Source organism: Terrapene carolina, unplaced genomic scaffold (genome assembly GCF_002925995.2).
Source record: "Terrapene carolina triunguis isolate 2854851 unplaced genomic scaffold, T_m_triunguis-2.0 Scaffold68, whole genome shotgun sequence".
Taxonomy (NCBI): Eukaryota; Metazoa; Chordata; order Testudines; family Emydidae; genus Terrapene; species Terrapene triunguis.
Genome location: NW_020664419.1, coordinates 11945716 through 11961047, shown reverse-complemented (window position 1 = coordinate 11961047; position 15332 = coordinate 11945716). Strand labels below are relative to the sequence as shown.

The 15332-nt window shown below is 43.6% G+C and overlaps 1 protein-coding gene across 1 annotated transcript in view; it reads right to left on the bottom strand.

The window, feature by feature from the left end:
• The window catches only part of KIAA1324L (KIAA1324 like), a 57113-nt gene that overhangs the window by 21792 nt on the left and 19989 nt on the right, over positions 1-15332 (bottom strand). Inside the window, exons 7-13 of the mRNA XM_026648897.1 lie at positions 10632-10812; positions 9804-9932; positions 7832-7922; positions 6115-6217; positions 5446-5583; positions 2116-2379; positions 1269-1442 (exon numbers count right to left, since the gene is read on the bottom strand). Coding sequence (XP_026504682.1) covers positions 1269-1442; positions 2116-2379; positions 5446-5583; positions 6115-6217; positions 7832-7922; positions 9804-9932; positions 10632-10812 — 1080 coding nt within the window. The remainder of the gene's footprint in view (positions 1-1268; positions 1443-2115; positions 2380-5445; positions 5584-6114; positions 6218-7831; positions 7923-9803; positions 9933-10631; positions 10813-15332) is intronic.

Below are 15332 nucleotides of genomic sequence, written 5' to 3'. Positions count from 1 at the left end.
TTATCTTGACAACATAGTGTTTATTTGCAAAGCATAATAAAATGCCTTGTAAAAGAAAAGCGTTTTCCCCTTAACCATATAATGATACACTGTAAAGTACCTCATTATCTGGGGTTTAATCCGGAAAAGCTGTTCTCTGAAAGAGTATAAATGCATGCAAAGCATAAATGAATGTATATTCGGTTCTAGCCCACAAGCCTGCATTAGTGTCTCATGGAGTCATACATATCCTTCCATGCAGACCTACAGTAAAATTTTAGAGCAACAGCAACAAAGGACAAAGCAATTTACTCATCAAGGGCCCACTTCTGCAAGCTAATGAGCACTCATGTTCCTGATCCAGCAATGCACTTAAGCACAGGCTTAACTCAAAGCAGGTGTGTCACTCCAAGCTGATGGGACTACTCACCTGCTTAATGTCACACCGGTGCTTCCACGCTTTGTTGGATCAGGAAGTGTGTGCAGCACCTGACAGGGCTGAGCCTTGAGGCTCTGATCCAGCGAAGCAATTAAGCATCTGCGTAATGTTAAGCATGCAACTAGGCCCATTGGATTACTGCCATCCATGGGACTACTTACATGCTTTCATTTACGCATGGGCTTAAGTGCTTTGACAGATCTGGGTCCACACTAGCATTGTGTCGGGACATTTCAAGACTCAGATTAAGCCCCCGTTGCTGGAAATCCTGGTTTTCAACTGCATCGGTTAAACACTTTTCACCACTGCTCCAAAAGTCTGAAAACAGAAAGTCAAGTACAGACACAGGAAGTGCACAGCTGTGGCAGACAGCTGGGCATCAAGGGACTCCATAGACAGAAACACCGAGGCCATGAAGAAAGAAGTCAACAGCAAAGACTCTCAGCTGCTAGCTCAGCGGCACACCACGTTAGCAGCCGAAAACTCGGGTTTATGACTGGATTTAGGAGACCCCCCTGGCGTGAGAGCAAAGGAAAAATCAGTGAAGCTACGGAGTCAGCAAGCTCCATTTCTGTGCATCAATTCAGCCTTTAGCACGCCTGTGCCCTCGCCGGAGAATCATTCTGCCATATACAGCAGCCTCACTCGGGGCTGGATTCAAAGCCCACTGGAAAGTGCTTGTGCTATGCAGGGCCCATTTCTGTAAGTAGCTGAGGGAGCCAAGGACTGTTAGCACCACCCAAGATCAAGTCCCAACTGACCAGTGGGATACTGCAACGTATCAATGTCAGGAAATGCAAACGCCGAGTGTAAGGCTACACCCCGCCCACCTGCAAAAGCCACCACTCACCTCATTCCCACACAGGCTGATGTTAAAGAAATGAAAGAACTTTGTCCCTTTGGATGTAAAGCTGGGTCCATTCATTAATGACCCCACCCCGCTGAGGTTGGTAAAGTCATAATTCAGGGTCTGGTTGTCCCTGAGGTAAGAGAGCGTGCAGTCACTGAAGCAGGCGGAATGGTCCTTTGGGAAGGAGAGAAGGTAAATATTACAGGACAACTACTGACCCCAACAACTCCCCTTCCTCTGCTAAAAGTAAAGGGAGAGTCCCTCCTATCTCCCTGGCTCACATCTTCCCCTCTGCCTACGTTGGTGAGGTGAGAGCTCCCACTCCTGTTCCAAACTATTTTAACCACAGCTTATATCTGCTGCAGGCTACCATCATTATATCGCAATCTGACATGAGTCTAGAATTCCAGTCAGCAGAGGGCATTGGCAAGTGTATGTAACCCCAATTAATCCAGTGGTGGTCTTTGTCCCCTACAGTAGCTAGATAACATATAGCAGTTTACGAGTCCATTACTACATTTTCACTAATGGATCTGGTGCTTTCAGTCAGCCAGTAAAAGCTTGGGCTTTTGGATCCCAACGTCCTGGGTTCGATCCCTGCAGATGGACTAGACGGGGGTTTCGTTGCACAGAAACACAAATATAGCATATCATCACATGTTTACAAACAGAAGTTACACCAGGGATGAATTTAGAGCTATGAAACATTGGTTTTAACTACACTGCAGGTCAAGCAACCTGGTGGCATTTCTACAGTGAAGCAGTAAGACCTGCCCCTAGAGTGCTTATACTACAACCTCCCATCTCTGCCTTTAGTCAGGGTTAAAACCACTTTCAATCTCTGTACCTTGTTGCTTTTACTGCCAGGCCCACATGGGATACAAGACTCTTTGCCGTACACCTGATGTATGGACAGATATGTGTTGGCTGGGCACTCCTTGCATTGGTTGGTTTCCTTCTCAATGTAGTGTCCAGCAGGACAGGGTACGCAGGATGACCCAGACTGTTCAGACCCCAGTGCGCAGGCCCGGCAAGACGAGGCAACTCCATCCAACACATTGGTCACTGTTATCGAGTAGATTTTTGCCACGTCGTGTATGAATTGCCTGCTCTGAAACAAGCGCAGGAGAAATAACCCCAGAGCTACTTTCGAGTCACACGTTAAATAGTTCACCTATAGAATAGCACAATCAGAACCTGGAATGCTCATCTTCTGTGCAATAAGGCCCCAAATATGGGAACAGATTTTAGCATGTAGTTAGCTTTAAACATGTGTGTCACAGGGTGGGATGGCCCTTTAAGGGAGTAGGGCTTAGCCCCTATCTGTGACTAATAAGCTGCGGCTCAGGTGATGGGGCTGAGGCAAGGGATCAGGTGATAGGAACAGACTAAGATAAAAGGCCAACAAGCAGCTTAGTTGAGCATGGCACCAGTGATACCTGCTCTTCCAGGAGAGCCTGGGTCAGGGGAAGGGGCCTATTTTGTCTGTTTTGATTTAGGTTTAACTAGTTTGATTTCAAAAATGAAACTTAACGCTGAACTAAAGGGATTGAAATCATTCTGTTGTTGAGAATGTTATTTAATGCACTGGTTGGTGTGTTTACCCACTGGTTTACAATGGGCCTAAGTCCCATTGACTTTAATGGCACTTGAGCACTTGCTTAAGATGCTTTTCTGAATAGTGACTTGGTGAGTTCATATGTAACAGATGGGGAAACTGAGGCAGGAAGGTTCACTGCCCAAGGTTACAGGAAGAGACAACTTCACAGCAACGACTAAAACTCGTAGGTTCCTGACTAATAGTGTGTGCTCAGACCATTCCTCAACTGAGAGACAAATGCCTAAAACTCCTAGCCATTCTCCACCTCCACCTCATTCTAGATTACCAAGTTCACAGCCTGTAGTATTGCAAGTCTGTTTCCATCTGAAGTCCATAACGTTGGCTTCTAACAGCATATGATTACCAGCACCTGACTGGTCTAAATGTAATTCCTAAATTCACATCTAAGGGATAAGAAGATCATACCTGAAATGATTTGTTTAGCTAAATCATGTGTTGAGGCTGAAGAAAAGGGGAATGTAATTAGGCAAGGGATTGTCTTTTTTTTTTTTTTTTTAACTGTTTAAAAAAAAATGTTTAGTGACTTTTGTGCTGGGTTGACAGACCTGGCGGCTAAGTCCTTTACCTCAGAAAAGGCAGCAACCAGGCAGGATTGCTCACAATCACATCACCAAGGTACCCGATGGAGACCTAGTCTCCATGTTGAGTCAGTCCTATCTCTACTGAGATCATTAACCATGGTGCCAACTTGGTGATAGTGGCTTTGTGTCTACTAAGAACCGCTTTACCAATTCATTTCACATAAGCTACCAAGCAGTCATTTGATGGTGATGACTTGGTCTTAATTCCAACAGTGCATGTTTATTCTGTATTATAAATGAAACAATGTATATTTGGTACAGAAGTGGTCCTTAACTAGTCAATATGGACTGCAAGAGCCGCTATAATGACAGTGGAGCAATCTGCTGGTGTCCTACATGCAGGAGTCGGGATTAGAGGAGAGAGCAGAAAATTATGGCACTTAACTGCCCCTTACAATATTTACTGGACTGAGCAGGCCTTCATGCTTAATTCAATAACAAAGGAACAGCATCTCTTGGTTTGTGGTGGAGTAGATGAATGTGCTAGCCTTTTGCTTTCAAAGATCTTGGGATTTCTCTCAAGCCCCCAATGCTATACTTGGTGCTCTCCAACTAGCTCCAAGAGGCATGTGCCTAATGTTACAAAACCAGCACAGAATTTGTAACACACCAGCATGACTGGCAGTCGCAATGGTAGATTAACAGTGTTGTGTGTGCAGGTTAGCACTGCACATGCCCACGTTTATGGTTGACTGCTGTCACTCCTTCAGTTCTCACAATTACTAAAATCTAACCAAAAATGTAGGAAAAGGACATTGAAATGAAAATTGTGGGAGAAATGCCTCAGTGTAGATTATACAAAGAGATGGAGATGCTGCCTGGGACACTGGGCACCAGGCCACAATCAGTGAAACTATTTTGAAAACCCGAAAAGAAGAACTATTGGCAGAGGAAGTCTCAATACTAGTTGGCTTATGAATGAGAGACAAGATATGGTGTTACAGTGCCTCATTACTCCAGAATTACCTATAAAGAACACAGGACAACTCAAAGATAAATACACAATGAGATCTTCCTCAACGAAGACGTTTGTTCAATGGGCTGAGTTTGGTGGAAGAGATGAACCAACTATTAACACATAACCTGTGTTGAAGAAAAGCATTGTGCTACCTTCAGAGGTTAATCTATGCAAGGAGAGTTCATCTTTATATAAAGACTGCCTCCTAACGCTGCCAGGGTTAAGGAGCCCGTGGGTTAAGTGCAATGTAGATGCTGCTCACACAAGTTAGAGCTTCCCCCACATGCCTCTAAACCTGATAAAGCCAAAAGCCCCAATTTCAGCCAAGTTCTTAAGCAGATGCCTAATTTCAAGCACGAGAATAGTTGCAGAGACAATTCTTTCACACTTTTTCCAATGGAGCTGCTCCCAAGGTCAAAGCTAGGTATGTGCTTAAGTACCTTGCTGAATCATGGCCCAAATGCAAGGTGCTGAGAAAGACATAACAGGATGGACAATGTACAAGTGCAAGCACAGGAAGCTTATGCTTGTAACATTTTCTGTCTCCTCAGTTTCCCAAGTCAGCATTTTTCATGTCACTCTCTACCATTATTAAAGCAAGACAACACCTACTTTGTGTCAGATGGAAGCAAATTTGGATCTGAAATGAGGGACATCTCTTCCAATAAGGGGGAGTCAATTGGATCAACCACCTTTTTTGGAGATCGCCCAAGATCTTTTGTTTTTAGAAATTTACTCAACTTTTCCAGCTCCTCGCTATTTTCTGTGTCATTTCTTCCTTTTTACCCATCCACTTTCCATCTCCCTACTCAGCCACTATTGGAAGTCTGATATATCCACAACCACAAATCCAGATGGCAGAAAGTGGCAGTTAAGTTGGACAGGAGGTCTACCATCTGCCAGCTTCCTCTATAAATGAACTGAGAAACAAGCTGGAGTGGACTGGGCGTTCTGGGCACTTCGAGCAAATGTCAAGAGGAGGCTATGTTGTTAAAAAAGCAAGCATCTAATACTTACATCTTGGCCCCGGTTTGTCCTCTGGAAGGCCCATGTGAATGTGAAGGAAGCATTTTTGGAGATAATGTGAGTGTAAGATTGTTTCTCCTTCGTCTTGCCCCAGGATTCCACCACATTCGTGTTTTTTCTATTAACATCCTAAAAATGTACGTAGTAGAATTAACAATACTGTGGAATGAAGCTGTGAAATATTAAATGCCAGTGTCTTACAGTAATAGCTGTGAGGCCTTAGCGACTCCCCAGACTTACACAGTGGGTGAGTGGCAGAATCAGGAATAGAACTCAACTTTTCTGAGTGCAATTCCCATGCCCTGTATCCTGAACCACAATACTACTATATTTTAGAGATCAAAACCCTGATCATATTGTAGTCAATGGGAGTTTTGCCAATGGATTGAATGATGCAGAATTTAGTCCTTTGTCGAATTCTTTTAAAATAATCAGATAGCAGAAAAGAACAGGATCATTACCATGAGTGATGGAGAAGCCCTGCTAGAGCATCAGATAAATACCCCTACAAGGGCACTGCAGATATTAAATTAATGCCACACTTATTCTTAGTGATAATAAACCTATCGCAGCTAATTCATGCCCATATACAACTATGAAAGAGATATGTGGAAGACCAAGATCATATCCCTCCGCCATAGAGATAGAGGTCTCACTTACCACCATAAAGTACATCACGCAATCTGCTGAACAGATGGTCTCAAAAATAAAAGAAATCCGTCCTAGTTCTGACCCGGTTGCTCCTGTCACCGATGTTGGAGGTCTGTTTAACAGACAGGAAATGAAATATTTAACAGGTGCTCTAAGGACACTTAGCAGTCAATTATGCCAATTGGTTTTTTAATCAACAAGAGAGGTGAAGAAATTCACTCACATGAAACCTGTCCTAATGTAACCAGTTTTTGGACTGGTATCACTACTTCAATTCGGGGGGAGGGGTGTGTGGGTGATTTTTTATTATTTTTTTACAATGAACATACAGTTTTACCTGTCTGGATCCCTGGGGCAGTCCAGTCAGGGCTCTTCAGGCCTAATGCCTGGGGTGCCCTCTCCAGCCCAGTCTCTATTCAAGCAAAAAAGCCTTTGCAGGTTTCCAAGCAGGCTCAGTTAGTGTCTCTCATTGGGCCCCTTTGCACCGGCTTCCTGCCCAGCTACTGCTGCTCCCTATAAGTCCCATGCAGATCCGCACCCAGCTGTGAGGTCTGGCAGCCACCGCCTGTTCCACATGCAGCTCTGTCCACAATTCCTGGGGCTTCTCTCCAGCTTCCTGCCGCCATGTGGCTCCCACCTCCAAACAGAGGTTGGCCACTTTCCCTTTCGGACCTTCCTCCGTACCTGGCCAGGGGAAGGGGAAAGTGCATGGGGAGGAGGCTGATGGGATACATAATCCCTGCATAGCCAGGAGAAAGGGGATGTATGGTGGGGAGGGGGCTGATGGGAGTTGTAGTCCCCTGGTTTGCAAATCCATCACCTGTTCAACAACAACTTTCTTCCTAGTGAAGGCAAGACCCTAGTGAAGGAGAGCCGATTGAGCATGTCAGAGAGGACACACACACATTCAGAGTCACTGTGATCTCTCTCTTAGAGACCTTTCTTGTTTGTTGTCATCCCTTATTCTAAAATAAAAGTCAGTCATATGGCTGCTCGTTGTGTATGGGAATACATCATACCGCTGACTTCAGTAGGATTGCTTACGTAAGTAAGCTCTGCAGGGTCACAACCTAAGGCCTGATTCAGATTCACATTGGTTTGACTTCAATGGAATTGCACCTGATTTGCTCCAGCCTAAGTGAAAGCACCATATGGCCCTTAGCTGCTGGCCAAGGCCCTGATCCTGTTATCCTGTGCAATGACTTCACTCCATACAGCTGTAAGAAGCAGCCTGATTGCAGATTCAAGGCTTATGTTGTCAACAGTCCCAATCACAATAAAATACTGGATAAGGAGTTACTTATGGATGATCTAGTACTGGAGAATCAGGCTTGGTCTATGCTACCACTTACATCGGTATAAGTCATGTCACTCAGGAGTATGAATAAGCCATCCCTTTGAGCAACATAAGTTACACCAAGCTAAGTACCGGTGTGGACAGCGCTATGTTGGCAGGAGAGCTTCTTCCACTGACATAACTCCCGCCTCTCGTGGAGGAGGATTTATTATGCTGATGGGAGAGCTCTCTCCTGTCAGCATAGAGCGTCTTCACCAGATGCACTACAGCAGCACAGCTGCATCGGTGCAGCTGTACCACTGTATCGCTTCTAGTGTAGACTAGCCCATAGTAACTTTCTTTCCATTGTATTCCAAGCATGAGCCAACGTGAAACAGGTACAAGAGGAAAAAATACAAGAAAAATTGACAAAGAAACTATGTTCCTTACTTAAATCCTGGGATATGCAGGTTCAGGATAAGATAATCATTGTCAGAGCCCCCTGCCCCACTCTGGATGTGATCACCAGCCACCTCCCAGCCTGCAAAGGAAAGGCCATTTTTTGTACAAGAAACAGTCAGTTTATTTAAATATGCAAGTCTCTCTCTATAATGTACTTTTCAAAATTTAGTAAATTATTTAAAAAAAAATCTTTAGACTAAATTGTAAAGTCCTAATAAACTGTTTTAAGAATGGCTGTACTGGGTCAGTCCAATGGTCCATCTAGCCCAGTATCCTGTCTTCCAGCAATGGCCAGTGCCAGGTGCTTCAGAGAAAATGAACAGAACAGGGCAATTATCGAATGATACATCCCCTGTTGTCCAGTCCCAGCTTCTGACAGTCAGAAAGTTAGAGACCCCCACAGCATGGGGGTGCATCCCTGACCATCTTGGCTAATAGACACTGATGGACCTATCCTCCATGAACTTATCTAATTCTTTTTTTTAAACACACACATACTTTTGGCCTTCACATCCCCTTGCAACGAATTCCACTGTTTGACTGTGCATTGTGGGAAGAAGTACTTCCTTATGTTTGTTTTAAACCTGCTGCATATTAATTTTATTGGGTGACCCATGATTCTTGTGTTATGTGAAAGGGTAAATAACACTTCCCTATTCACTTTCCCCACACCATTCATGATTTTATAGACCTCTATCATATCCCGCCCCCCCCTTTAGTCATCTCTTTTCTAAGCTGAACAGTTCCAGTCTTTTTAATCAGTCCTTGTATGGAACAGCTTCCATATCCGTAATCAATTGTGTTGCCCTTCTCTATAGCTTTTTCAAGTCTAATATTTCTTCTTTGAATTGGGGTAACCAGAACTGTATGCAGTTTTCAAGGTGTGGAGGATTTATATAGTGGCATTATGATATTTTCTGTCTTATTATATATCTCTTTCCTCATGGCTCTTCACATTCTGTTATGCTTTTTGACTGCTGCTGCACATTGAGCAGATGTTTTCAGAGAACTATCCACGATGACTCCAAGATCTTTTTTTTTGGCGTGGTAATAGCCCATCATTCTCTTGCATCTCCTGGAAGTTAGCTATTAATTGTCAATTTCACAGGCAAATATTACCATGAAGTCATGATTTATCAAAGCAATTGAAATTCTATGGAGTGTGACATACAAGAGGTCTGACTACATGATCATAATGTCCTTCTGTCCTCAAAAATCTACAAATCTGTGGAAGTCCATCCCTATTCAGCAAAGCACGTAAGCACTTGAAGTTAAGTCTGTGTTTTGCTGAATCAAGGACTGAATTACAGCATCCTAGCAGTTTTAGCATGTAAAATAGAGAACAGTTGTTCACCAGGACCCTTATACAGAACAAGAACAATTCCTCATAGGCACTAATAGAAGGATGGGTTGGAAAATTTTTGAACAGGAATATTTTCATAGGGGTTCTGTGATGGCTCTCTGCTGCCATCTCAGCGCACATGCAGGGAGACTGCTTTGAAGGCACTAGGCTGGCTTGATGCAAAGATTGAAAACTTTGCATGTTTTCAAAAACATTAATAAAATGTCCTTGAAAGTCACAATGATCATGAAGACACAAATGGAAAGAACCAAAAATAGAACTCGGAGAGGACTTTTTTTCTAATATAGACCTTTAGATGCATAACATTGTACTATGGGCCAGATTCTCAGCTGGTATAAATTGGTGTAGCTCCAGGGAAGTCAACGGAGCCAAAACGTTTACACCAGTTGAGGATATTTATTTTCTCCTTTTTGGTATTCAACAAGTTTTATATCTATTAGAGGTATCAAATCCTTGTGCAGTGAGAGGAAGAAAAGGAGCTGCATGTTGGGATGAACTGCATAAAGCACATATATTCACTGGAATAGGCACTCAAATACTATGGTGAGTGGCACCCATGAAAGACAGACAAGTAATAAGATAGAAAGACCAGCTCACCATTCATTCCATCACACTTTGAATTGCCAACATTAAAACAAGAAGTCTTCATATTGACTGGCAGAACGTTCCACCATTTATATTCAAGCCCGAGAGCTGGTTCAGTCCCAGCAGGGCAGGCCTTGCATTCTACAGGAAGAGAAAGGCAGGAAAAGAAAATTACACACAATAAGTGAATATCAAACACAGCGCTTTAAAAAAACTCCATAACCATTAGTGTTTCATTCAGGGCAGCTGTGAGCAAATCTGAAGACACAGTTCAAAAGAAACAATTAAGCCCTTTAAAAATGAACAGCCAATGATCACACAGAATCAGACCTGTAGAACTTTCTCCCAGCTGGAATGACAGAGGCCTCATTGCGGATGATACTTTGAATCAGATCAGATGGACTAATGAACTGTAGGGAACAAATAGGCACCAGCAGAGAGATGGACTAGATGGAATGTTTTGTCTGGAATGGTTCTGATTCCATTCTCAGAGAGCTTAAAAATAACTTTAAATATGTGCATACCAGCCAAGAGACATATCCAGGAAACATCACAGTAAATAACGGCAGCAATACATTATAACAAAGCATTCTGGGGATCAATTGGGACACTCCTGTTCTTCATGTTCTCCATCTCTCCCTCCCTTCCCCAATCCTGCTCCGATGTCATTTAACCAATATCTATTTTACAGACCAGAACACTGACTGACAGGGACATGTCACAAAAATGTAGACCACACACAAACAAGTGACAGCCTCCAGAAAAACAAGCAAAGTCTGTAGACGTCTAACTGCCATAAGTTATTGAGATGGTGTATTCACCAGATAATAGACCTCATACCCTTTGTTCCGTCTGAAATCATGCCCTGAGGGCAAGGAGAGCAGGAAGATGATCCATTGTTGTAAAACCCAGGGTTGCATGGTGGACAATCCTTCTTCTCTCCAGAAGGAGGCAGTTTCAACGCATCAGGAAGATCCTCCCTGCAAATTTTAGGCTCTATCCATTTGTACATTATCTGAGTCTGAAATTGAAAGGTATTTGAGTCACACATTACATTAGATGGCATTAGGACTCAAAGCTGATTAAGTTCCTAATTAATGTTCACCTGAAGGCGCTGGGTGTTTTCGGTGGGACCCAGACATGACAAAATGAAAACCAGAGAGTTTTGGACAATAATGTTAAGTGAATACAAGGGAGTCATGGGAGGAGAGAGGAGACGGGTCACAGATGACTCCAAGATTTTAGGCTATAAGAGCAAAGCAAAGGTTTGACTGTGAAGAGTGTTAGTGGAGTCAGAAACATGGGACAAAGAGGACTTTTTACCTAGGAGAAGGATTCAGTGCCTGAAGCATTCAGTAGGAGCAAGTTATGGTGTAGGCAGGAGCCGAGAGAGTCAAGACAGGCAGATAAAGGAGAGTCTGACAAGGTGGGATGTCATTTTATCATACACACTTGCACACACAGACACTCACACACTTGCACACAAGCTCACACACACCCACACTCATCCCTGGGTCATTTGACAAAACTTCTAGGTTCACACTGCTGAAATCAATCACACAAGGACTACTGCAATCACCTACGCTAGGCTTCCTGAATCCCTACACTCTAACCTCCAGCAGATCCAGTAGCACAGACTGCTTTCTCATTCCAGTAGCATCACCCCATCCCTCTGTCACCTTCATTATAAACTCTCCTTGCACTCTCTCCACTCTAATCCCATGATCTCATAGCCTCCTTCTGCCCTACGCTTCTCTGTATCCCCTCCCATAAGTTAGGATTCTTCACCACTGGAAATAGGGGGCCTCTTTTGCAGTTTGGATGCCACATCTGGAGCTTTCTTCCCCTCCCCCATTTCCTCCTACACATGGAAGCCATCATCTTCCAGCGTGGATGCCTGAAGACAGGAGCCTAAATCCATAGCAAGGCACCAAAATAAGTGACCTGATTTTCAAGAGGACAAGCATCTGGTTTTATTAATTATTATTATTTGTTTTTTGTATTGCAGTAGCATGCAAAGGCCCAAATCAAGATCAGCATCCCACTGTGCAAGGTGCTGTACATACACATAAGAATCTACAGCCTTCCTCTGATGAGCTTACAATATAATTTAAAAGTAGATGCAAAAAGTGAGTGTAATAAGCAATATGAGGAAAGGATGAGAGTAACAGTAATAATATCGCACAGTTACATAGGCTGTCCATGTGCACAATTTGATAGCTACAAATCAGTTGAAAATATGTTTCTCTTCTATTAACAAACAAATATCAGTTATCTCCGACTACCATTCCCATCAATACGGGCCTGACCCAAAACCCACTGATATTAGTCAGTCTTTTCAATGTGCTTTGGTTTCTTTTAGGCACCGCAGCAGATCTCCATTGACTTCCAATTTGAACATGTTGGCTTTAATCACTTTCCTTCTTTAAACCGGGCTTTAAAAACAAAAACTTTCTATTTTCCCTGAAGCATTTTATTGACTTTTTTCTGTGAAGTGTTTGGGATACTCTGTATAAAGAACACATACAAAAAATACTTCCTTCCCCGCCCCCATTTTGAAAACTGAGTGTATTTTGAGGCATTTGTATATGAGAACTTCACAAGCTGAACATTATCTCAAGACTTGCCAATACTTTGAAAAATTCTGAATTTCTCTCCAATCCTTTCAGTGAACACATGTTTAGAAGGGAAATGAGATCAGGTAGCATGAGCTGCCTTTTCCTGAACCCCCAGGATTGACTGATGTGCAGTGAAATGTTATTTGTTCCTTTGACATACAGCTCAGACTGTGCTATTCGATCCCCCATGAGCAGACTTGAGTCCGTGTAAAGCTCAGCTGCCACCCCAAGGGTTCCTAAGGGATAGATCATTGCAGGATTTTGGTTTCAGGATTTCATTAGGCGAGAGGTTCCCAATTTTTTTTTGCTGGGTCCCCCTTCAGAAAGTCACATCCCACCATGCATGCCCCCCCCTCTTTTTAAGAAACAGTGTTTCCACAGATGCCTAGGGTCAGAAGCCCATCCCGGCCAGGGCACCCTGCTGCTCCCCAGCCCAGGGCACGTTCTGGGTATGCAGTCCCAGCAGGACACAGACAGATAGGCTTGCACTCCTTTCCTCATGTCCCTGAGATCCCCAGAATCACTCACAGGCCACAGGCTCCTCTGGCCCCTGGTGCAATCTCCAGCACTCATCTGCAAGAGGCTGTGTGTGCAGGGAAGAACTACCTCCCACATAGGGAGAGGGCACTTATGTATCAAACTCTAGAGTGGCGAGCAAGCTGGAAAGGGCCCCTCCCCATATCCGACACAGGGAGAGGCGACACCCCCTCCCGCCTCACCTCTCTCCTCCTGTTGCCCCATGACATTCCTGCGTGTACCCCAGAACTTGGCAGTACTGCAGTCAGCCATGTTGTATGTGCAGCCACTGCTAGCTGAAAACCAAACGTCGCATAGCTAGGAATAATCTTAGGCCTTTGTGAGACAAGGTCAGACAGATGCATACTTGCAGTCTGTTAATTAGAATGGGAGGATGGGATAGAAAGTTATGGAAGAGATGGAGTGGATAATGACCTTGGTTTTAGGTGCCCCTGACATATTGTTGTTATGGCTAGAAATAGTAGAAATGTTTTGAGATAATGAGTAGTTTGTTGAAATTAGAAGAACTGGTGACCCAGTAGAGGTTATTACGCCGACCCACTAGGAGTCACTGTAGGTTGCGTGTTTTGTTAGAATTAACTATAACAGATTGGGTAAAAGTAAATACCTCACAACAATCCAAGGGAGCTTTTCTTCCAGAAAGGAGCCGACCTCTAAAGAGTGTCCCTGAAAGCCTGGCTGGTGATCACTCAAAACCGTCTCAGGCCATGGGTAACTATATCTGGGATGTCCTAAACCTATTGCTTATGTCTGTGTGTGCTTAATATCTAATAAATTGTAGTTTTAGATAAGAGCATGCTTACTTGTATTGATATTTCATGAGACAGAATTGCTGTGTTCCCATTGATTTATTCCTGACATTGCCTGGAGTGAAACAGTGAAATTTGCTTTGGGTTCTGAAAATCCTGGGTAACAGATTTGGCAAGCAAGCCAGCCAGGAGTGGTGGAGAAGAGGGAAGGACTGATACAAGTGGTTTGTTTGTTTTGCAATAGGAGAAGGGGATGGTGGAACAGGGCAGCTCAGATAGTAGGACTGCAGAAGCGTGGGGGTGACAGTGAGTGAGAGAGTAACAGGCTGGAACAGGAAGTGGTTGTATTGAAACAACAGAAAACAGAGAGTGAGAATCCCATAGTAGAACTCAGGCTGATCACGGGAAATGTCAGAGCCATGTTGGGAGAGCAGAAGGGAGTAGTGATTGCAATCCATGGGAGTCGTAGCCTAAGTGGGGGGAGATGAGTCAGAGGTGGATATCTGTGTGACAGGTTGAATCACAGAAACCCCCCTGGGGTTGCCAACTGATGCGCCAAGACTACTTCTGCCCCTGCTTTCCCTGCCAATTTGGCCCTCCAGAACCCTGCCTGGTTGTGCCAGACACGCTTGCCGACTAAAAACACAGACCCAGGTCTGAACTATGTCCCACAAACTGCAGGCTTAACTGAAAGCAGCTTAAGTGTTCCTGTCTCCAACACTCAGATGCCTAACTCCCAATGGTGTCCAAACCCCCAATAAATCCGTTTTACCCTGTATAAAGCTTATGCCAGGTAAACTCATAAATTGTTCACCCTCTATAGCGCTGATAGAGAGATATGCACAGCTGTTTCCCCCCCCCCCCGATATTAATACATACTCTGGGTTAATTAATAAGTAAAAAGTGATTTTATTAAATACAAAAAGTAGGATTTAAGTGGTTCCAAGTAATGACAGACAGAACAAAGTAAATTACCAAACAAAATAAAATAAAATACGAAAGTCTATGCCTAATACAGTAAGAAAGTGATTACAGGTGAAACCTCACCCTCAGAGATGTTCCAGTAAGCTTATTTTACAAACTAGCCTCCTTCTAGTCTGGGTCCAGCAATCACTCACACCCCCGTGGTTACTGTTCTTTGTTCCAGTTTCTTTCAGGTATCCTCTAGGGGTGAAGAGCCCATCTCTTGAGCCAGCTGAAGACAAAATGGAGGGGGTCTCCCAAGGCTTTATATAGTTTCTCCTTGTGGGTCTAAGCCCCTCCATCCACCTGTATAGAATTACAGCTACAAAATGGAGTTTTGGAGTCACATGGGCAAGTCACATGTCCATGCATGACTCAGAACTTTACAGACCAAGCCACATTCCTGGGAAAGCTCAGATGTGGATTGGCATCTCCACATTCATTGTTAGCTTAAGTGTTTCTTGATTGGGCACTTACTGAGAATAGTCTTTTCTCAGGAAGCTGACCAACTGCTTCATTGAGGCTACTTAAAATTAAACCTGTACATCGCCAATATTCATAACTGTGAATACAAAAATGACACATGCATATAAATAGGATGAATAGATTCAGTGGATCATAACCTTTACAGAGATATGTTACATGGCATATGTAGCATAAAACATATTCCAGTT